Below are 22,522 nucleotides of genomic sequence, written 5' to 3' on the forward strand. Positions count from 1 at the left end.
GGAGTTCCAAAGTATGGTTGCTGCCACATTAAAAGATTAAAGTTCTTACAAATGTGGAACGGGCGTCATGGGACACCTGTGGGACTGCCAGTTCTGTAGACTGGTCAAGTGGAGTAGAGTGACCTCACAAGCATTTCTCCCTCCCAAAGGGGGACCTGAAAGGGTGCTTTATCTAATAGTTGTGGTGTCATAGCTCTGCCGAGGAGCGAGTGCCAAAATGGCCGTGGCCAGGACTCCCCACTCCATCAACGTCCCCATATTTTATTTCAGAAATCCTACAGACGTGTTATGAGAGGCTGGGCCCCCCACAAACAGCACAGGCATATAGAAAGCTGCCTTATACAGAGTTGGACCATTGCTGCCAGTCAGACTACACTGAATGACAGCTGCTCTCCAGGTTTTCCAGCAGCCATCTCTCCCAACCCTGCCTGGAGTGCAACTGGGGTTTGGCCCGGGGCCTTCTGTTTGCAAGGCAGACGCTGTTCTACTGAGCTCTGGCCCTCCTTCAACAAATACTGCTTGGTGCCCAGTCCCATCAAGGCTGGCCCAAGATGTTTTGGGGGTGCCGGAGGCAAGATATTGACGTGGCACCTCTCTGCCCACTCCCTGCCCCATCTATTAATGAGCAGGGGGCATAATTTGCCTGGGCTCTCCATTGCTCATGGCTTGTGTCTACAGAAGAGGTGTATCCACACGACGGTCACCTCCAGACTGGATTATTGTAACTCGCTCTACGTGGGGCTGCCCTTGAGGTTGACTCAGAAACTCCAGCGGGTGCAGAATGCTGCGGTGAGACTCCTTACAGGGTCCCTGTCGCGGGATCACATTCACCCAGTGCTATACCAGCTGCACTGGCTCCCGGTGGAGTAGAGGGTCAGGTTTAAGGTGCTGGATTTAACCTTTAAAGCCCTATACGGCCTAGGACCCTCGTACCTACAGGACCGCCTCTCCTGGTATGTCCCACGGAGGACCTTACGGTCTGCAAATAATAACACCTTGGAGGTCCCGGGCCACAGGGAGGTTAGGCTGGCCTCAACCAGAGCCAGGGCTTTTTTGGCCGTGGCCCCGATCTGGTGGAATGCTCTGTCACAAGAGACAAGGGCCCTGCAGGACTTGACATCTTTCTGCAGGGCCTGCAATACAGAGCTGTTCCATTGTAGCACCCTGCTTGTGGTTAACGCTTAGCTGGAATGAAATATTCAACGCAGCAATAGAGAAATTAAAATAATAATTTATTTGTCAGACAAATAAATGAGAGACACAGTGGTATATGGTTACCAAAGCTCTGCCCACTCCTGATGGCCAGCACTTATATTCCCTCAGCCCATCCCCCTTGCTCCTCCTTTGTCTGCCTCTGCCTCTGTCCAATCAGCCTGGTTGAAATTCCTATTGGCTGTTTGCTAGAATCAGTCATAAAAGATACACTGATTTTCTATTACCTTTTATGGGAGACAAAGAGCTATATTTCCTTTTATCCATAAATGTTAGACAAGTAGCCATATATCTTACATTTGCCTCAACAAGGCACCTTAATTACCAGATCACCTTTGCCCTATTGCCCTATTGCCCTATTCACTCCAAAACAGATGGCTAAAACAGATGGCTCGTGGTAACAGGGGTCTTGGGTTCACCTTCTCACACACCATCAATGAAATAAGAATCTAACATAAGAATCTAACATTTCTTACTTTCTAAATCCTTTGCATAATTACATTAAGCCAATATGTTTCATACATAACATAGATAGATTTTTAGAAGAAAAGGAACTTAGTAAAAACCGTTTACACCTCCTTTCCCAGCCAGCTGCTGTTCCTATTAGCTCTTGCCCTCTAACCCAGTGTTTCCCAAACGTTTTTGGGCAACGGCACACCTGTTTACCGGGAAAAAATCTCGCGGCACACCACCATTAAAGCCCCGCCCTGTGACGTCAGCGCGCAGCGTCACGCCGGGAGGGACGCACAAAAGTGAACGTTTTTTCCCTTCCCCTTGCCGGGGTGGGAGGAGGCAGCAGAGCGAGGGACTGAGGGACGGCGGCAGCTGAGGCGGCGGCGGCTGTTGTGGTGGTGGCGGCGATAGCGGGCGGAGGAGGAGCCGTCGCCGGGAGTTGCTGCTGCTGCTGTTGCTGCTGCTGCCCGGACATGCCGGCCTCCTCCTCCTCCGCTGTCTCGCGCTCCTCCCTTTTGCGCGCGCTGCCCCGCCGCTCGGCACCACCACCGCGGAGCCGCCCCCGGCTCGACGCGGATCCTCGCCGCCGCCGCCTCTCGCCGCCCGACTCGCCCGCCTCCCTCCCACGGCACACCAGCCGGTGTCTCACGGCACACTAGTGTGCCGCGGAACACCAGTTGGGAAACACTGCTCTAACCTTATGAAAATATGGCTCAAGTCTTCTGTCAAACAATAAATCTTACTATTTACCAACTCTTAATCAGTGCTTTTGCAGCTTGATTGTACTCTGTAATTTGCATGGTCAGTATGACCTTTGCTCGCAGCCTGTAATTCCCTTTTACAACTTTGAGATACTGCTATAAATCAGGGGGGCCCTGCTCAAGAGGATAAACAACTGCCAAAGTACTTAGCCAGCTGATTTTCTGCCTGGCATGAAAGATACAAACATTTGCAAATATATCTTTTAAGCTCATTTTAAAATACAGGCCTTGATCAGATGCCTCACCACCAGGCCCTTGGCCAAGGCACAGCCTCACCCCTTCCTTTGGTAATTCTTCACAGAACTCTAGCCCAATGGTTGCCATTAATTTGATTTTGAATTGATTTTATAATGAATGGATTTTAGAATGCTGTGTTACTTTTATTGTTGTTAGCTGCTCTTGAGCCTGGCTTTGGCTGGGGAGGGCGGGATAAAAATAAAAACACTAATTAAACAATACAATATAATACAGCAAGGGAGATTCGATGACTTTCAAAGTCCGGGCTTCCCATTCAGGGCCGAGATCGCTCTGGAGAAGAAGCTGTTCTTAAGACGACTCGTTCTTGTCTTCATCGACCTGTATCTCCGTCCCGACGGCAAGAGCTCGAAGACACAGTGACCAGGATGCGATGGATCTTTTACTATGTCCAGTGCCTTCCTATGGTACCTTGTGGCATAAATCTGCTCTAAGGCGGAGAGTGGGCAGCCAACAATGCTCTCTGCTGCCTTAACAACCCTGCACAACCCCATCCTGTCCTGGGCAGTACAGCTTCCATACCACACACATAAGCCATAAGTGAGCACGGTCTCAATGAGTTGTTGTTGTTGTTGTTGTTGTTATTATTATTATTATTATTATTATTATTATTATCCAGTGGGACGGGCCTCTTCCTGCATGAGCCTGCCTGTGCCCCCGGGGTGCCAACAGATGCTGTTCTCCATTGGCCACTTCACTCTGGAGTGCAGAGGGTGGCTGCGATGAAGAGGGCCTGGAGTGCTTTGCCTGGCGCCTTCTGTGATGGCCTCTCTCTGCCAAGAAAACCTTTTTTTGTTGTTGTTCTCTTAGTCTTCATGGCCTTCTCTCATTAGCCTCATGCAAGACTGATCTTGATATTTGGCATGGCTTCTATGCTTTTAATGAAAACCATTTAAGAGAGTTTTATTACGCTGAGCAGGATTATGCGATGAATTTAGTTCTCCATATAATTAGGCGCATTTCCTCCCCCCGTGATATTTTTAATGCATTGTATAAGTTCACAAAGCTAAAAATGAAAGCAATGTAAAGCATAAGAGCATCCGTATACAGGATGTTTCTTGTCAATTATTATTATTCCTTGTTGTTTTCATTTTCAGCTTTGCAAACTTACAAAATCGATACAGGAATATTTAACTGGGTGAATTTGAGAGAAGCCATGTTTTGTTTTTGCTGATTTGGAGTTTACTTTGTAGCGTTTCCGTTGTATTATTTCTTTGTCATCATCATCATAAACTTAATTGCACTAGCCAAAGGCCATGGCTTCATTAACAAAGGGACCAAAGAGAGAAGCAACAATAACCATAAAAACCATAAGAAGAGGCACTGCAGATGCAAAGAACCACAGTCACTTCTCCCAAAAATTATTTGTTGCATACGATAGAATAGCAAGGGGTTCTTAGGTAGAATGTGCCAGGTTAAATGTCCGAATCACCTTTGCAATTGACCGCTATTTTATCTAGTTCTTTTCTCCTGATCTTCTTAGCTGCCAATGCATATAGTGCTACTTTATAAGTTACGAAGTCATCAGTATCACTCAGCAGCCATTTCACTCTTTCCGCCCTGTTCGAGTGTGTTCCATTCGAGAGCAGGGGTTTTATAAATCGGTCTCTTGGTTCTATATATAGTGGGCATTGCAATAAATAGTGGTGCAGGTTCTCTATGCAAGGTTGCCCACACAAAGTCTCTCCTTGTAATGTACTTTGCCATGCCGACCACCCACCACCGCTGACGGCATCGATTGGAGTCGTAATTCTGTGAAAGCGATTCTTAGTACGGCAAGTTGGGGCTTTGTCAAATAACTAGCTCAGATGTGCTCCATTTTGATAAGTTTATTTCTTTGTCATTCCTAATTTGTGCTAAACGTTTTTTTGTGTACCCTGCCCAGAGGGCCGAGTTATGGAACAATGGCCAAACAGTAATAATTAGTAATGACTTTAAATGATTTGGAGCAGGGGTGTCAAACTCAAATTCATCGGGGGCCGCATCAGCAGTTTGGTCACTCTCAAAGGGCCGGTTGTATCATTAGGTTTGTGGTTTATAACTGATTGCATTGGTAGCTGGGGACACCTCTCCGGTGTACTGTGTACATGTAGAATACGCTTTCAAAACCGTCGTTTGTGTTCCTGAGGGCAGGAAAGATGCTTCCTTAGTTATTCCACAAGGGCGACTCTCACAATCATTTCTTGCGCCTTCCAGGTGGCTGCAGTTACATTAGCTGGCCGGCAGGGGGCGCAAAGCAGGAAACAGCCTCTTCCGCCAGGCGCTGCAAACACGGTGCATTCTGGGAAAGAACCTCTTTCCCCGAGAAGCGGTGGCAGTTGGGGCGTGAGGCATGAGGCACATGCGCACAAAGGGAGAAAGTCCGTGCCGGGCAGAGGCAGCCCTGCCCATGTGCGAAAACATTTCCCACACACACACCCAAGCTCCGCCCCCTGCCATTTCTATCTCTCTCTCCCCCGCCCTCGTTGAGCATGCGCAGGAGGGCAGGCTCATACGCCGAGAGGGCGCGCCCGCGCGCGCTGCGCTCCTTTCAACGGATGTCGGGGCGGGCAAGCAGGCGGGCGGGCGGAGAGCGAGGTAAGGCCTCCCACGCCCTGTGTGTCCCTCCGCCCCGGGCCCCTTTCCCTCCCCCATCCACGGGCCACATGACGAGGTCTGGCGGGCCGGATTCAGCCCGCAGGCCTTGTGTTTGACACCCGTGATTTGGAGCATGTTGGTCCTCGTTTGCACCAGTGATGCTCTTGGATTGCAGGGGTTTTCCCCTGGCCAATACTTGCTGGATGGAGGCTGTCACTGAGCTGGGGTCCTCCTCCCCAGGGCTCAGTTGGTGTTATTTACAGTGGTACCTCGGGTTAAGTGCTTAATTCGTTCCGGAGGTCCGTTCTTAACCTGAAACTGTTCTTAACCTGAAACACCACTTTAGCTAATGGGGCCTCCTGCTGCCGCCGCGCCGCCAGAGCACGATTTCTGTTCTCATCCTGAAGCAAAGTTCTTAACCTGAAGCACTATTTCTGGGTTAGTGGAGTCTGTAACCTGAAGCGTATGTAACCTGATGTACCACTGCTTTTTACTACTCGGCCTTCACCCTACGGCCCCAGGGTGGGTTACAGCATCAAAAAACAATACCAAAAGCAATCTAAAGCAACTTACAGTCAGAAAAATAAAAACATGCACCTCAGCTGCCAAAAGCCAGGGGGGAGTGGTGATTCTTCAACATCCTCCAAAAGCTGTACAGTGAAGGTGCCAGGGACACCTCTCTGACAAAGGAGTGGCATAGCTTAGGGCATGGGTAGGTAAACTAAGGCCCGGGGGCCGGATCCGGCCCAATCGCCTTCTCAATCCAGCCCGCAGACAGCCCGGGAATCAGTGTGTTTTTACATGAGTAGAATGTGTCCTTTTATTTAAAATGCATCTCTGGGTTATTGGTGGGGCATAGGAATCCGTTCATCTTCTTTTTCCTTCAAAATATAGTCCGGCCCCCCACAAGGTCTGAGGGACCCCTGCTGAAAAAGTTTTCTGACCCCTGGCTTAGGGCATGGGTAGGCAAACTAAGGCCCAGGGGCTGAATCCGGCCCACGGACGGTCTGGGAATCAGCATGTTTTTACATGAGTAGAATGTGTGCTTTTATTTAAAATGCATCTCTGGGTTATTTGTGGGGCATAGGAATTTGTTCATCTTTCTCCCCCCCCCCAAAAAAAAAATATAGTCCAGCCCCCCACAAGGTCTGAGGGACAGTGGACCGGCCCCCTGCTGAAAAAGTTTGCTGACCCCTGGCTTAGGGGCTGCCACAGTGCAGGCCGTTTCCTAGGCTGCCACCATCCCCAAACCTCAGGGTGGAGGATTTATCAGGAGGGTCTCCTCTGCTGATCTCAGCACCCAAGAGGGTCTGCAAGGAGAGAGGTGGTCTTTCTGCTTCACTCCCATTATTCCAACCTTATTGGGGGCCCATGTCTGCTGCCTTCCCCTTCCCACTCCACTCCACCCTCCTGGTTGAGCCACTTGGGGCTTTGGATTGGTGCCCCAGAAGCCCCAAATCATACTTGACTTTCCTGGAGACCAGGAACCTGATACAGTTTTGTTACAAGCCTGCAGTACTTTTTATAAAGTTTTCTTTACGACGTACTTAAGAGGATTTTTCTTCCACCTTTCCAAAACGTTGCAAGGCAGCTCACAGCAAAAACCACAACAGCAGCAAAAACACACCCACCCAGCTGTAACATTAAGAAACACTAAAAGCAGCCAGTACAGTTTGAAACAAGGCAGCAGATAAAAGCCACTAAAAAGGTGCACTTTGAAGCTAGCATTGCAAGGAAATTAAAATGTGAAAGTGTTGTTATTGTGTTCCTGTACATCAGTTAGATAGTTTAAAATAGGGAGGATCAGAAGCAGCTAGAGGCAGCAGAAGAAAATGGTTGCATAAGTGAGAATTTTGTTGTTGTTTCTCTTGTATCTAGGAAATATTTTCCGGTTTCTGAATTGCTTGTGACACCTCCTTGTTCACCAGCCAAGCAGACCAACAGGGTATCCTGTGTCTGGGTATCAGGCAGGCTCTCCTGTGTCTGGGATGAGAACTTTGCACATGGAGATGAGCATTTAAGAACCTAAGAATCTACGCAGAGGCTGCTGGATCAGGCCGGTCGCCCATCTAGTCCAGCACCCTGTTCTCGCAGAGGAGGCCAACCGGGCGCCTCTTCTGGGAAACCTGCAAACAGGATCTGAGCATGTGAGCCCTCACTCCCCTCCTGCAGTCTTACAATCTGTACGTTTTGTATACGTCAACTGATACACACACAAACTCTCAGGTTCATTCTATTCAGGGTTGTTAGACCAGGGGTCAGCAACTTTTTTCAGCAGGGGGCCGGTCCACTGTCCCTCAGACTTTGTGGGGGGCCGGACTGTATTTTGAAAAATAAATAAATGAACAAATTCCTATGCCCCACAAATAACTCAGAGATGCATTTTAAATAAAAGGACACATTCTACTCATGTAAAAACACGCTGGTTCCCGGACCATCTGCGGGCTGGATTTAGAAGGCGATTGGGCTGGATCCAGCCCCCGGGCCTTAGTTTGCCTACCCATGCCCTAAGCCAGGGGTCAGCAACTTTTTTCAGCAGGGGGGCGGTCCACTTTCCCTCAGACCTTGTGGGGGGCTGGACTATATTTTGAAAAATAAATAAATGAACGAATTCCTATGCCCCACAAATAACTCAGATGCATTTTAAATAGAAGGACACATTCTACTCATGTAAAAACACGCTGGTTCCCGGACAGTCTGCGGGCTGGATTGAGAAGGCGATTGGGCCGGATCCGGTCTACCCATGTAGACGAATACCCTCCCATGAAGAAGCATTTTCCAATTCTCCCCAGGACTGTCCAGCTTTGACTGCCTTGACCAGCCTGGAAAGAGCATTGGCAAATGTGCACAGGTGGTCCATCTCAGCTTTCCAAGGATGCTGTCCACATTTTTTGGCTTTCTTCATCAGAACAGCCTGCATTGAGGGAGGCTGTTGGGGAGGACGGACTCCAGGTGTTAGAAATATGATTTGTTGCAGGCATGGCACATTTGGAGGGGGATGCTTCCTCAGGGACACCACAGGGTGATGTAGTGGTTAGAGTGTCTGCCTAGGGCCTGAGAGACCAGGGTTCAAATCCCCACTGAGCCCTGAAGGTTACTGTGTGATCTTGGGCCTCTCACTCCCTCTCCGTCTAACCCACCTCATAGGGTTGTTGTGGGGATTAAATGGAGAGGAGGAAAACCACGTACGCCACCTCGAGCTCCTTGGAGGAGAGGTGGGGTAAAAATGCAATAAAGAAATAATACATAGGAAGCGGTATAAAAAGGTAAAGGGTACCCCTGACTGTTAGGTCCAGTTGCGGACAACTCTGGGGTTGTGGTGCTCATCTCGCTTTATTGGCCGAGGAAGCCGCCGTACAACTTCCAGGTCATGTGGCCAGCATGACTAAGCCGCTTCTGGCGAACCAGAGCAGCGCACGGAAACGCCGTTTACCTTCCTGCCGGAGCGGTACCTATTTATCTACTTGCACTTTGACATGCTTTCGAACTGCTAGGTTGGCAGGAGCAGGGACCGAGCAATGGGAGCTCACCCCGTCATGGGGATTCGAACCGCCAACCTTCTGATTGGCAAGTCCTAGGCTCTGTGGTTTAACCCACAGCGCCACCCATGTCCTAGGAAGGGGTATAGTGAGCCCAAAACTTGATGAAGTAAAATGCTACATTTTCATCATCTCATTCCAAAGGAATGCCACACAAAAATTACGAAGTTGCTTCTCACATACAGTGGTACCTTGGGTTATAGACGCTTCAGGTTACAGACTCTGCTAACCCAGAAATAGTACCTCGGGTTAAGAACTTTGCTTCAGGATGAGAACAGAAACCGCGCGGCGGCGGCACTGGGAGGCCCCGCTAGCTAAAGTGGTACCTCAGTGTAAGAACAGTTTCAGGTTAAGAACGGACGTCTGGAACGAATTAAGTTCTTAACCCGAGGTACCACTGCACTGTATATGGAAAGTCACCAAAGGAATGAAAAATGTGTAGACCTATATCAAGAAAAAGACAATCACACACACAAAAAGGACAGCTTAAAAAAAAAGATTTTTTTGGGTGGGAGGTGTCTGTCAGTGGTACTGTTTATTCTCTATCTGCTATTGTTGGCCACTAGCCCCAATGGCTGTGCTCTGTCTCCACAATCAGAGGAAGCAAGGCTTCGGAGTACCAGTTACTGGAAACCGCAGGACAGGAGAGGGCTGCTTTTGTGCCTGGATTCCTGCTTGTGGGTCTGGGGCATCTGTGAGGACATGATGCTAAGCAAGGTGGGCCACTGGCCTGATCCAGGAGACTACTTACCGTATTTTTTGCTCTATAAGACGCGCCAGACAATAAGAGCCACCTAGTTTTTGGAGGAGGAAAACAAGGAAAAAAATATTCTGAATCCCAGAAGCCAGACCAGCAAGAGAGATCTGGCTTCTGGGATAGCCTCTTGCTGTTCTGGCTTCTGGGATAGCCCGCAAAGCCTCCGCAGGGCAGCGGGATGAAGGCTCACCGCTGCCCTGCAAGCTTTTCTACAAGGAGGGAGAAGGGACTGATGCAGCCAGTCAGTCCCTTCTCCCTTCGGGGAAAAGCCCCCAAGAGCTGTGCGCTCTTTTTAAGGGTGCACGGCTCCTGCGGGCTTTTCTACGAGGAGGGAGAAGGGACTGCCTGCCTCGTCAGTCCCTTCTCCCTTCTTGGGCACACACATTTCCCCTTACTTTTTAGGAGGGAAAAGGTGCGTCTTATGGAGCGAAAAATACGGTACATTCTTACGTTGCGCTGCCCTCGCGTTGTGTTTCAGTCTTGCATCTGTTGCTGTGTGTGTGTGTGTTTCACAACGGCGTCTTCTGCACATAGCTGTCAATGTTTCCCTTTTCTTAAGGGAAATTCCCCTATTCCGAATAGGATTCCGTGCAAGAAAAGGGGAAAGTTGACAGCTATGCTTCTGCAAGCCTCCGTTTCTCTGGCAGTGTCTGGAGTGTGACCTTCTGCCAAGAGACCCCCGAGGGAGAATGGACGGGGGCCGTGTTCTCTCAGGAAGCAGTCTGGTGCCAGAAATAGCTGCCTTTCGCCCTTGCTAAGAAAGTCATCAGGGAGCGGATCTTCCGATTCTGCAAAGAGTAAATTTCCACAGCGGGGCTTCTGTTTCTTCCCCTGCAAGCTCCCGCATAGACTCAAACAGGGTGGATTTGATTCAAATCAAATCAATTTAAATCAATAGTCAGTAAGACTTGTTTTAAATCATGTTTTTTACAGAAAGGTTCAACCTTGCAGGCATTCTCTTAATATTTACAACCAGATGAAGGTTTCAGTTTTGGAATAATAAATTTTCAGATTAGTTTTTATATCTATATCCAAAATTACTGCTTTGTTATCTTATCAGAAATACATAATTATGAAATTATTGTTTATATTTGGACAACTTTTCTGCTGTGCTTTGTTGGAAGGAGAAAAATAATCATTTCTTTGATAATAATTTAAACAATTTATTTAACTAAAACAATAATGTTATAGCATATGTATTCATGTTTGTTAACCGATGTAGTTAAATGATTTTTTTAAATAAAAAACTGAGTTTTAGCACACATGAAAAACTTTAAACAAATCCTTATTTTCTGGTGGATAGCCTTTTGACTATAATGTAACTTAAATAGAAAATTGTAATATTAATATTACTCAGTTTTATCCTCCATTTGTATATTATTATACATTATTGGTATATTATTATATATTATTATAATTTTAGAACACCTAACTGTGAAGATACATAGAATGAAAGGGTTTAAGGTCAGTGAGAAAGAGGAGGATTGGTCTGAGAAGATACTGAATTATTTGGGTAGGTTTGAACAATTTGGGGCAATTAAAATGTAAAAAGTTAAATAAACCCCTGTTTATTTAGGAGGGAGGAGTGTTAAGGTATATAGAAATGTACATATGGTTGATTTGAACATGTTATAATTGAATATTATTGAATATGTACATTACTGAATATGTATACCCAATGCATCAGCCGCCTGGGAGGTTTCACTGTTTGTGTTTCGGTTGTTGGTAAAAAATAATTAAAAAAATAAATAAATAGAAAATTATGTTTAGAAAGATTTTTCCTCCAAAAGCATTTTATTTTAAAAATCCAATTTTATTTTATTTTTAAATCATTGGTTTTTATCCACCCTGGACTCAAACGGTTGTTGAGTTGGAGACGTACCAATCTAGTCCAACACCCTTCAATGCAGGAGTCACAGCCAAGGAATCCCTGATCTCTTTTGATGCTTTCCTTCCTCTGCAGATGGAAGAACTGGTGGGTGAGAGGCATCCTGACTCTGGCGATGATCGTCTTTTTCTTCATCATCATCTACCTGGGACCCATGGTCTTGATGATGATCGTAAGTCTTTGTGGTCTTTCTGGAATCTGATCTTTTCCCAATGGAGGCCTGGGGGTTCAGTAATGGCTTCCTCTTGCTGGAAGGCAGGGCTGGATTCCACCTCCTTGTGAGTTTAAAAGGCCATGGGGAAAGAGGAATGCTTTTGCCTGGTGCCTAAAACTATGTACTGAATGCTCCCGGCAAGATAATTCCACAAGCAGAGAGCCATCCATTGATCTCCTTGGAGAATAGCGTGGGATATAAATGTAATACATAAATACAAAAAAATAAATGCAAGAATGCTTATTGTTCTCTTGGAGTGGCCCGGGAATTTATCAAAACTCATGCCCCCCTGCTGTCTGTCTGTCTGTCTGCAAAAGCAGATTTAGGGGAACATGACTGGTTTGGTCGCACTGGGCGCAGAGTAAAATAGCAGTTGTATGTGAGTGCCAAATTTGGTGTCGTACAGGACACTTAGGAAATTTGAGACCCCAAAGTCCACTGCTGCTGTCTGTCTGTCTCTCAGGTGATGTGTGTGCAGATCAAGTGCTTCCAAGAGATAATCACCATCGGTTACAACGTTTATCACTCCTACGAGCTGCCCTGGTTCAGAACCCTAAGTTGGTAAGTGGAATCAGAGTTTGTGCTACCTGAGTTAAGCTCTAGAAGAAGTCTGGTTTCCTTGTTTTCCATGAGGATATCTCTACGCAGCTCTATTCTTCTAAACAGCTCAAGGTGGCTGCTGATGTTTCCTGCTTGGCAGGGGGTTGGACTCGATGGCCCTTGTGGTCTCTTCCAACTCTATGATTCTATGATTCTATGATGTTAACGTTTTCCTTTATGACTGTTACCCAACAGTGCAGGGCAGTGCATCATACCATATAGAAAGCAAACAGTAAACAATAAGAAAAAGAAACCAGTATAAATCAAGGCTCCTGTGTTTTCCAACACCAGGATTCGATTTGTAGCTTGATCAGCTCATTCAACCGGTTGAAGAAGACTTTCCCAATTTGGTTGAATTATTTCTCATGAAAGAAGCCTTAGCAGCCTCTCTGAAAAAGATGATGTATATTCTTTCAGGTACTTCCTGCTCTGTGTGAACTACTTCTTTTATGGGGAAACCGTGACGGATTATTTCTTCACTTTGGTCCAGAGGGAGGAGCCCTTGAGGATCCTCAGCAAATATCACCGCTTCATTTCCTTTGCCCTCTACTTAACAGGTAAGTGGGACTCTGGTCTCCCGTTCGGGACTTAATGGCACTTGAAGTGGGTTCTTCAAGGATTCCTGGAGCCAGGCGGCAATATGGAGACCCGGTGTCCTTTTCTCATTGTTTTGATAGAAACACAGTCTAGCCCAATCGCCCACTTGGTCTGAGGCCAGCCCTGTGATTGGCCAGGATGTACTGAAGGGGAGGAACATTGGGTTCTCATTTAATTAATTTCTCTATTCCTGCAGGTTTTTGCATGTTTGTTCTGAGCCTCGTCAAAAAGCACTATCGACTCCAATTCTACATGGTAAGAGAGATTTTCTCTCTTCAGAGATAATAGCTTGTGAAGGGAGAGAGAGAGACAGAGAGAGAGAGATGAAAAGGAGCAGGCTGTTCTTATCTTGCCTTTGACTGGCCTTCTCCAACCAGATGCCATCCAGATGTTTTGACTACAACTCCCATCAGCCCTTACCAGCGTGGCCATTGGAGGGTACCAGCTTGAAGAAAGCTTTTTTCTTTTTTTCTGCATTCCTTAAAACACTTTACGTATTTCCTTTGTGGGTGAACAACGGACTGAAGAACGGGGAGGCCCACAACTCCTGCCAGTCTTAAAAGTTTATTTTGCAATAGCCTAAGATTGGCTTAAGAGGGACGTGGGTGGCGCTGTGGGTTAAACCACAGAGCTTAGGACTTGCTGATCAGAAGGTCAGCGGTTCGAATCCCCGTGACGGGGTGAGCTCCTGCTCCTGCCAACCTAGCAGTTCGAAAGCACGTCAAAGTGCAAGTAGATAAATAGGTACCGCTCCAGCAGGAAGGTAAACGGCGTTTCCTTGCGCTGCTCTGGTTTGCCAGAAGTGGCTTAGTCATGCTGGACACATGACCCAGAAGCTGTACGCCGGCTCTCTCGGCCAGTAAAGCAAGATGAGCACCGCAACCCCAGAGTTTTCAGGGGTCCCTTTACCTTTAAATCTTCTTAAACACCTGAAAATGTATGCTAATACACAAATGGATTAAACATGAATTAATTAAACATGAGTTTCCAGGTAAACTCGGGCTTGAAGATGACCATCCTAGTGCCCAAATTATGAATGTAGTCCGTGCCTCGGTAATTTCAGGGCTGGATTACTGCAACGTGCTCTTCGAGGGGCTTCCCTTTGGTTTTGTTTGAAAGCTCCAGGTGATGCAGAATGCAGTGGGCTAGGCTGCTGATCGCAGCTTCTGGACAATAACATGCGGGACCCTGGTTGAAGCATCTGCGCTGGCTGCCCATCTACTACTGAGCCAGGTTCACAGTCCTTGTATTAATCTACAAAGCCCGTAACAACTTAGGCCCAGAGTACCTCAGGAACCCTCTGAACCCTCATACCCCAGCTTGATCACCAAGATCATCGCTGGTCATTCCCCAAGTTGGTGAGACTCATTTGACAACAGCAAGGAACTGAGCCTTTAGTGTCACCGGCCTAGTCCTGTGGAACTCTCTGCCACTAGAGATATAGCAGGCGCCTCCTGTGCCAACTTTTGTTGTTGTTTTTTTAAAGTAATATTTATTAACGTTTCATAAACAATCAAAAGCTTCAAAATTTAAACATAGAATACAAAAACAAAAAAAACTACAAAAATGAGAAAATACAAAACAAAACACATAGAGGTACACAATAGAGAACAGTTAACAGAATAGAAAAAAACAAGAAAAAACACTCCTGTGCCAACTTTTGAACGCCCGCAGAAAAATTTTCTATTCTGCGAGGCCTTTGTAGGCAATTAAGAATAAATCATTATGCAATGGGTTTATTGGTGTCTGTTTTAAATTTTTAAATGATTTTTATTAAACAGTTTTGTGTTTTTATTGCCGTACAGTGGTACATCGGTTTAAGAACAGTCCGGTTTAAGAACGATTTGATTCACAAACGCCGCAAAACCGGAAATGGTGTCTTGGTTTGAGAACTTTACCTCAGTGTAAGAACGGAATCCGAACGGTGGAAGGGCACTGGTGGCGGGAGGTCTCATTAGGGAAAGTGAGCCTCGGTTTAAGAACGGGTTTGGTTTAAGAACGGGCTTCCGGAACGGATTAAGTTCATAAACTGAGGTACCACTGTAAACTATGTTGATTTTTTTTTAATGCCACAGAGGCACACACATGTTTTTATAACTAGATTCACAATACACAATGTACAAGGCTGTGAAGGGGCAGCTAAGGTTCCCACTTCTGTAAGCTATTACTGTAGCTTTGGCCAGGCCAGCCCTTCAGCACCACCAGTTGCCGACCCCCAAGCACAACTAAAGACTCAGGCCATGGCTGTGAGCAGCCAAAGGGGAGGCCCTCCCTGGGCCTCTGCTGGAGAGGAAGGGGCTACGGAGTGCTTTGCCCATGTCTCAGGTTGTGTGGGAGGATTCAGCAGGTAGAGCCAACATTGCTCCAGGGGTGGCCCCCCAGATGTTGCTGGACTCCACCTCCCATCATCCCTGATCACTGGGGATGATGGGGGGCGGTCCAACGAGATCTCTGGACCTCACATTTGCTCAGTTCAAAACAAGGCCTCTCTCAACAGCTGAATTGCTGATCAGAACCCTGAGGATGCAGAAATATCTGGATCTGATCTGCATGGGAGAACGAATGGTGGGTGGACCTTTGGTTTTTTGTTTTGTTTGCAAGAAAGGCATGGACAGGTGGCCTTCTGGGAGGCGATGAGCAGTTTTGGAAGGGGCTCCCTCGATTCCAGACTAGAGACAAGCAGCCGTGTGTGTGTGTGTGTGGTCTTTTTGCTAATGCTGTGCCTATCATTGTGGAACGTGGGGTGGCAAATTCCCTGATGTTCTCTCTCTCTCTCTCTCTAATCAGCATTTTGGTGTGTGTTTTTGAGAAATGTTGTTTTTTTGCCCCCTGCAAACTGGATTGCATGCTGTTCTTTCTTTCCAGTTTGGCTGGACCCATGTGACTTTGCTAATAGTTGTTACCCAGTCCCACCTCATCATTCACAACCTGTTTGAAGGAATGATCTGGTGAGTTGGTGCTGCTTATTGACTTTCTGCTGTGTAGCGCAGGCCCCCGGGCTGCCTTGAAGGACAAAGAACATAGCATGGGGACAGGCCTCTTGCATGAGGCGTCACTAGTAGGAGCAGGAATCAATGGGCCGCTGGCTCATGCCTTGGGGCAACTGTTTGGGTTGGCATGATGAGATTTGGGGGGAGTTTTCCTGACATTAACCAGGCAAAAAGGAGGAATCCCAGTCAGCTTTGCTGTGCATGCATGTGCTCTTTCTAAATATGAGGCAGCCACTCAGTGGGCCTTGCACAGGAACTGCTCTCTGCTCAGCAAAAAAGCAGGTACGCTTTGGGCATTTTCCTGCATGAGGCTTAAAGTTTAGCTCTTGCTTCAATCTGATTTCTAAGGCCAGCATAAGACCGGTTCTGAATTAGTAGCGCACGAGAGGCCCAGAGGCGACTTAAGCTTCTTGTCTGAAAATGCCCTTGCAACCTGAATTGTGTGGTCTCCATCATTTCTGTCCTCAGGCTGCACACCTGCTCTTTTAGGGGAGTGCAACCCCATCCAGGACAAGGACACAGGTGGCGCTGTGGGTTAAACCACAGAGCCTAGGGCTTGCCAATCAGAAGGCTGGCTGTTCGAATCCCTGCGACATGGTGAGCTCCCGTTGCTTGGTCCCTGCTCCTGCCAACCTAGCAGTTCGAAAGCACGTCAAAGTGCAAGTAGATAAATTGGTACCACTCCAGCGGTAAGGTAAACGGCATTTCCGTGCGCTGCTCTGATTCACCAGAAGCGGCTTAGTCATGCTGGCCACATGACCCGGAAGCTGTACGCCGGCTCCCTTGGCCAATAAAGCAAGATGAGCGCTGCAACCCCAGAGTCGGCCACGACTGGACCTAATGGTCAGGGGTCCCTTTACCTTTAACCCCATCCAGAACAGGCTGCTTACTCCATTTCCTAACAAACCGCAAGTTTGGGGGCCTAAATGAAGCCACCAGCAGTTTAAAAAACTGCAAGATCCTCTTGGGGCCCACGGTCTACTACTCCAACTCAGTCCAGCTAGGAGAAGCCCAAATGGCAATGAGTGCCATCACCTAATGTGAGACCTGGTCCATGTGTCCCATCTTCTCCAGATCATCTTCTGGGACAATTCAGCCTAGCAGGAATCCCCACCCCCACCGCAAATAGATCCATTGGCTATCCTGTCCTAACGGCTATCTCAAAGTGAAACCCTCACAACTGGAGGGAGATCACTCTCATTTTGCCAGGTGCCAGAACAATTAATGACCATTCAAACCATGCCAGCGTGAAATGATAACACATCAAGGTTCCCACAACCAGTGTCTTTTCAGCTGGCTCTCACTTCTGCATAAATTGTAATTTCATTTGTCCAGAGAATAAGGATGGCTTTGGCACTTAGCAAGGGAGCTATCTGTAACATGGCTATCAAAATACATTTAGCGTAGCTTGTCAGTCAGCATAGCAAATGCAGCCACTGGCAGGATTATCTGTTTTTTATTTTTATTTTTTGCAGATCAAACCAATATTCACACCCTTTAAGTGAAAACATAGCAACTAAAGGCCAAACTAGGCATGACATTCAGAAATGCCAACCTTAAAAAATGCATCAACAAGGGGGTTGGGAAGGCAAGCTAATAAGTGTTGGGAGAGAGAATTTAACAGTATCCCTGGAGAAAACTCTTCCCCAAAAACTAGTATTTGCAGGGGTTGGGGAAAATCCCTCTGGACAGTAGCGGGACATTTCCTTTCAGGGCAAATAGAAGCTTCCAGCTGTAGCTTTTAGCATCATGTATAGTTAGTCCCTGAATGATAATGATAACTATCCAAATATTTCTTGGAACCATGATGTAAATTTTATCACAGAATGCAGAGACGTGTTTAGCACAGAAAAGCAAAATCTAGCTTTGGCAGCTAATATCTTTGAAAATAACCGAGGGGAGGGGTGTGAAAATCCATACACTTGAATGGTACTTGTGGTTTCTGAAAGCTGAAAGATCTGCTTACCAGCATGTAAATTCTCATTTAAACTGAGGTTGGAGAGAAGCTCTGGGCCCTTAATTTGCATCAGGAGTTCTTTCTATAAAATGAAATTATGAAAGCACTATTAGGAGTGGGAGTTTTGCTGATTGAAATGGCGTCTGCTGGTTCAAATGAACGCATTCATCCACCCATCAGGGGACAGGCTTCCAGAGTGCTATTTCTATTTATTTATTTATTTTTAAATGATATTTATTAAGAACTTAAAGTTACAGAGATAAAAAAGGAAAAGGAAAAAAATAAACAAAAAAGAAAAGGAATTAAACAATACAAGTCAGTAAAAAGAAAAAAAAAGAAAAAACAAAACACACACTACATCAAAACCAGAGTGCGATTTCTAAATTAGCAGTTAGAACTCCCTGCTGGCAAGGAGATCTCTAGATCTGAGCCACAGCTGTGGGCTACTGCCCCTTGCTGTCATCAAGTGTGTTTTTCTCCGTTCCAGACAGGTCCTTTGAGTGGTTTATCTAGGTCTTTTTTCCTTCCCCGCTATCTAGGTTTATCGTCCCAATTTCCTGCGTCATCTGCAACGACATCATGGCCTACATGTTCGGCTTCTTCTTTGGACGCACTCCGCTGATTAAGGTTGGTTCTGCTCCCCAGATGGATGAACAACTCATAGGAAAAGCTGTTTTCAGCATTGGGTTTGAATGCCTGCCAGGGCATCTGGCCTGATTGTGCTGTGTGAGTGTGTGGAGTGTGTTTGGCAGGTGCACTGGAGCACAGGAACGTAGAAAGCTGCGTTATACTGCATCAGACCATTGGTCCATCTAGTTCAGTATTGTCTGCACTGGCTGGCAGCAGCTGTCCAGTCTTTCAGGTAGGATACATTCCCAGCCCTACCTGCAGATACTGGGTCTGCAAGGCAGATGTGCCACTGACCTATGGCCCTTTCACAACAACAACAACAACAACAACAACAACAATTTATTATTTATACCCCGCCCATCTGGCTGGGCTTCCCCAGCCACTCTGGGCGGCTTCCAACAAAATATTAAAATACCGTAATGCATCAAACATTAAAAGCTTCCCTAAATAGGGCTGCCTTCAGATGTCTTCTAAAAGTCTGGTAGTTATTCTTCTCTTTGACATCTGGTGGGAGGGCCTTCCACAGGGCGGGTGCCACTACCGAGAAGGCCCTCTGCCTGGTTCCCTGCAACTTGGCTTCTCGCAGTGAGGGAACCGCCAGAAGGCCCTCGGTGCTGGACCTCAGTATCTGGGCTGAACGATGGGGGTGGAGACGCTCCTTCAGGTATACTGGGCCAAGGCCGTTTAGGGCTTTAAAGGCCAGCACCAACACTTTGAATCGTGCTCGGAAACAAAACTTAGTTTTGGGACTTCTGTCCTGTCCAATTTGTTCATGGAGACTCTGGTGGCTTCTGCAGCTCCTCCCTTTTAACGTTCTTTCCTGTTCCTGTATCTGCAGCTCTCCCCAAAGAAGACCTGGGAAGGCTTTATTGGAGGGTTTTTTGCCACCGTGGTGTTTGGCCTGCTAGTAAGTTGCTTCTTTCCCTATTGGTTAAGAACAAAAGTTGTGTTGGACCTTGGAGCAAGAGGTAGTGTTACCCATAGAGCAGCCTGATGGAGATGGATGGTGGAAGTCTGGGGCCTGTTGAGGGCAACGGGCCTGCCCCACAGAGCACCGTCAACCCACCAGGAAGTTCTCTGAATGGTAGCCTGCTTTTGTGGATTTACAATCATCACCTGAGGCCCTTTTCCGTGTGCTCCTGGAGGGTGGCAACACGAGAATAGGCCTTTATAGTGGTGGCTCCTCGTTTCTGAAATGCTCTCCCCATGGGGGGCGGGTCTACTGGCGCCAGGCAAAAACTTTCCTCTTTGACCTGGCCTTTGCATTTTAACTATCTATTGCCTTTTTGCCTGGGTGGGATGTTCTTTGTAGGTGGTGCTTGTTTTGCTTCAGATATTGTAAGTCCCTTGGAGTTGCTGTGGCAAAAAAAAGAACAACAATTTTGATAATAATAGTAATTCAGTTCAGGAATCCAGAACTGAAACACCCAAGTAGCTATCCAATAGATCAATAATATTTGGGCTCAGAGCCTGAAAGAAATGTAGGCAAAGCATGAGAATAATTCACACATTTCTGTCATGTCTGGTTCCCAAGGCTTCTAGCCAGGGGTCAGCAAACTTTTTCAGCAGGGGGCCGGTCCACTGTCCCTCAGACCTTGTGGGGGGCTGGACTATATTTTTTTTTTGGGGGGGGGAGAAAGATGAACAAATTCCTATGCCCCACAAATAACCCAGAGATGCATTTTAAATAAAAGCACACATTCTACTCATGTAAAAACATGCTGATTCCCAGACCGTCCGTGGGCCGGATTCAGCCCCTGGGCCTTAGTTTGCCTACCCATGCCCTAAGCCAGGGGTCAGAAAACTTTTTCAGCAGGGGTCCCTCAGACCTTGTGGGGGGCCGGACTATATTTTGAAGGAAAAAGAAGATGAACGGATTCCTATGCCCCACCAATAACCCAGAGATGCATTTTAAATAAAAGGACACATTCTACTCATGTAAAAACACACTGATTCCTAGACCGTCTGCAGGCTGGATTTAGAAAGTGACTGGGCTGGATCCGGCCCCCGGGCCTTAGTTTGCCTACCCATGGACTAGCCATCCATCTGGTCCACTTAATATAAATATCTGAAGGGCTGTCCCATGGAAGACGGAGCAAGCTTGTTTTCTGCTGCTCCAGAGCGTAGGTCCTGAACTAGTGAATTCAAATGACAAGAAAGGAGATTTCAAATAACCTTTAAGAATACAGTGGTACCTCGGGTTACAGACACTTCAGGTTACAGATGCTTCAGGTTACAGACTCTGCTAACCCAGAAACAGTGCTTCAGGTTAAGAACTTTGCTTCAGGATGAGAATAGAAAGCATGCTCTGGCGGCGCAGCGGGAGGCCCCATTAGCTAAAGTGGTACCTCAGGTTAAGAACAGTTTCAGGTTAAGAACGGACCTCCAGAACGAATTAAGTTCTTAACCCGAGGTACCACTGTATTCTGCTTGGAAGAGTGATTTGACAGCGGAACAGACTTCATTGGTTGCTGGTGGACTCTCCTTCACTGGAAGTTTTCAAACAGAGGTTGGATAGCCATGTTCACTGAAACCGGGAACCGACTTCTCTGTTCCGACTGTCGGACACATCTTCTTCAGGAAATGCAATGGCATCCAGCATGCTTTCGCTGCGCAGTGCTGAGTCATTCCACTTCTCCCAGCTACAGCAGAGTTTCTTCGGTAGCAGTGTGCCTGTGTGTAAGGATTTATCAGCACAGCAGTAAAACACTCTTACACAGCTTCTTCTGTTCTACGAAGCTTTAATGTACAGCAGCAAAACAGTAAGTCAGCCAGGAGAGAGCGATGACACGTTGCCTCTCCTTTGCGGCCAAAACAGAGAGTAAAAGTAAGTTCACCCCGGAACAGGATGTCATTTCCCTTGAGCTATTATTAACCCTGTAAGCTCTGGGACACCTCATAGGCCACCGGTCAGAGATTCTCTAGCTCTCATTCCTGCTTGCAGAGGTTTGGACTAGATGGCCATTCCAACTCTGCTGTGATTCATATCAGAGTTCCTTGGCAGTGGTTCACCTTTTGCCTCTTCCGTTTCCCTCTCCGCCCCCCCCCAGCTGTCATATGTGATGTCTGGATACAGATGCTTCGTGTGCCCCGTGGAGTTTAACAACGACACCAACAGCTTCACCGTGGACTGTGAGCCCCCTGAGCTCTTCCAGCTGCAAGAATACAACATCCCCTTGGTGCTTCAGTCTGTCGTCGGCTGGGTAGGTATCCAGGTCGGAGCGTTCAGGTTTGGAAAACGTCTGAGAACATAAGGAGAGCTTGCTGGATCAGGCCAAAGGCCCAGCCTGTCCAACATCTTGTTCTCATGGTGGCCAACCAGATACCTATGGTTCCAGCAACCTAGCCTAGTAGTCATTGATAGCCCTCTCGACCATGAATCTTTTATGAATCTCTTTTAATTTTTTATTTTTTTCTTTTCTTTTTTTAAAAATATTTATTGAAGTTTTACAAATTATATCAAACAAAACAATACACAAACAAAAAAGAACAGGTATAATTTCAGAACCTTATTTTCTTAAAGCTTACTTCACCGACCTCCTCATACCTCCCCTTTCTGCATTCCCATTTTAAGTATAAAGTTCAGCAAATCCTCTCCCTTAATTTTATCTAATTGTCAAGCTTTCTTTTCTTTTAACATAATCTTTACAGCTGTACTCCATTTAATTTTTAAAGCCGCCTCATTCTAGCACACATTAATTTTACAGTATTTCTTAAGATAGTCCTTGAATTTCTTCCAATCTTCTTCCGCCGTCTCTCTTCCCTGGTCTCGGATTCTGCCAGTCATTTCTGCCAATCCCATGTAGTCAATCACCTTCATTTGCCATTCTTCCAAGGTGGGTAGGTCTTGTGTCTTCCAATACTTTGCGATGAGTATTCTTGCTGCTGTTGTAGCATACATAAAGAATGTTCTGTCTTTCTTTGGCACCAATTGGCCGACAATGCCAATGAATCTCTCTTAAAGCCATCTAGGTTAGTAGCCATCACTTCCACTTGTGGGAGAGAGTTCCATAGTTGATATCTATGTGCTGGTGCATGATTTCTTTCACTATTATCATTAGATCATTTATATCCCACCTTTTTCTCCAGGGA

The 22,522-nt window shown here is 46.7% G+C and overlaps 1 protein-coding gene across 1 annotated transcript in view; it reads left to right on the top strand.

Moving 5' to 3' along the window:
• The window catches only part of CDS2 (CDP-diacylglycerol synthase 2), a 47,351-nt gene that overhangs the window by 20,280 nt on the left and 4,549 nt on the right, over positions 1–22,522 (top strand). Inside the window, exons 3-10 of the mRNA XM_082230255.1 lie at positions 11,518–11,614; positions 12,120–12,217; positions 12,674–12,813; positions 13,050–13,108; positions 15,719–15,801; positions 18,340–18,427; positions 19,269–19,337; positions 21,481–21,633. Of these exons, the coding sequence (XP_082086381.1) occupies positions 11,518–11,614; positions 12,120–12,217; positions 12,674–12,813; positions 13,050–13,108; positions 15,719–15,801; positions 18,340–18,427; positions 19,269–19,337; positions 21,481–21,633 (787 nt within the window). The remainder of the gene's footprint in view (positions 1–11,517; positions 11,615–12,119; positions 12,218–12,673; positions 12,814–13,049; positions 13,109–15,718; positions 15,802–18,339; positions 18,428–19,268; positions 19,338–21,480; positions 21,634–22,522) is intronic.

Source organism: Podarcis vaucheri (assembly GCF_965113315.1).
Source record: "Podarcis vaucheri genome assembly, chromosome: 7".
NCBI lineage: Eukaryota > Metazoa > Chordata > Lepidosauria > Squamata > Lacertidae > Podarcis > Podarcis vaucheri.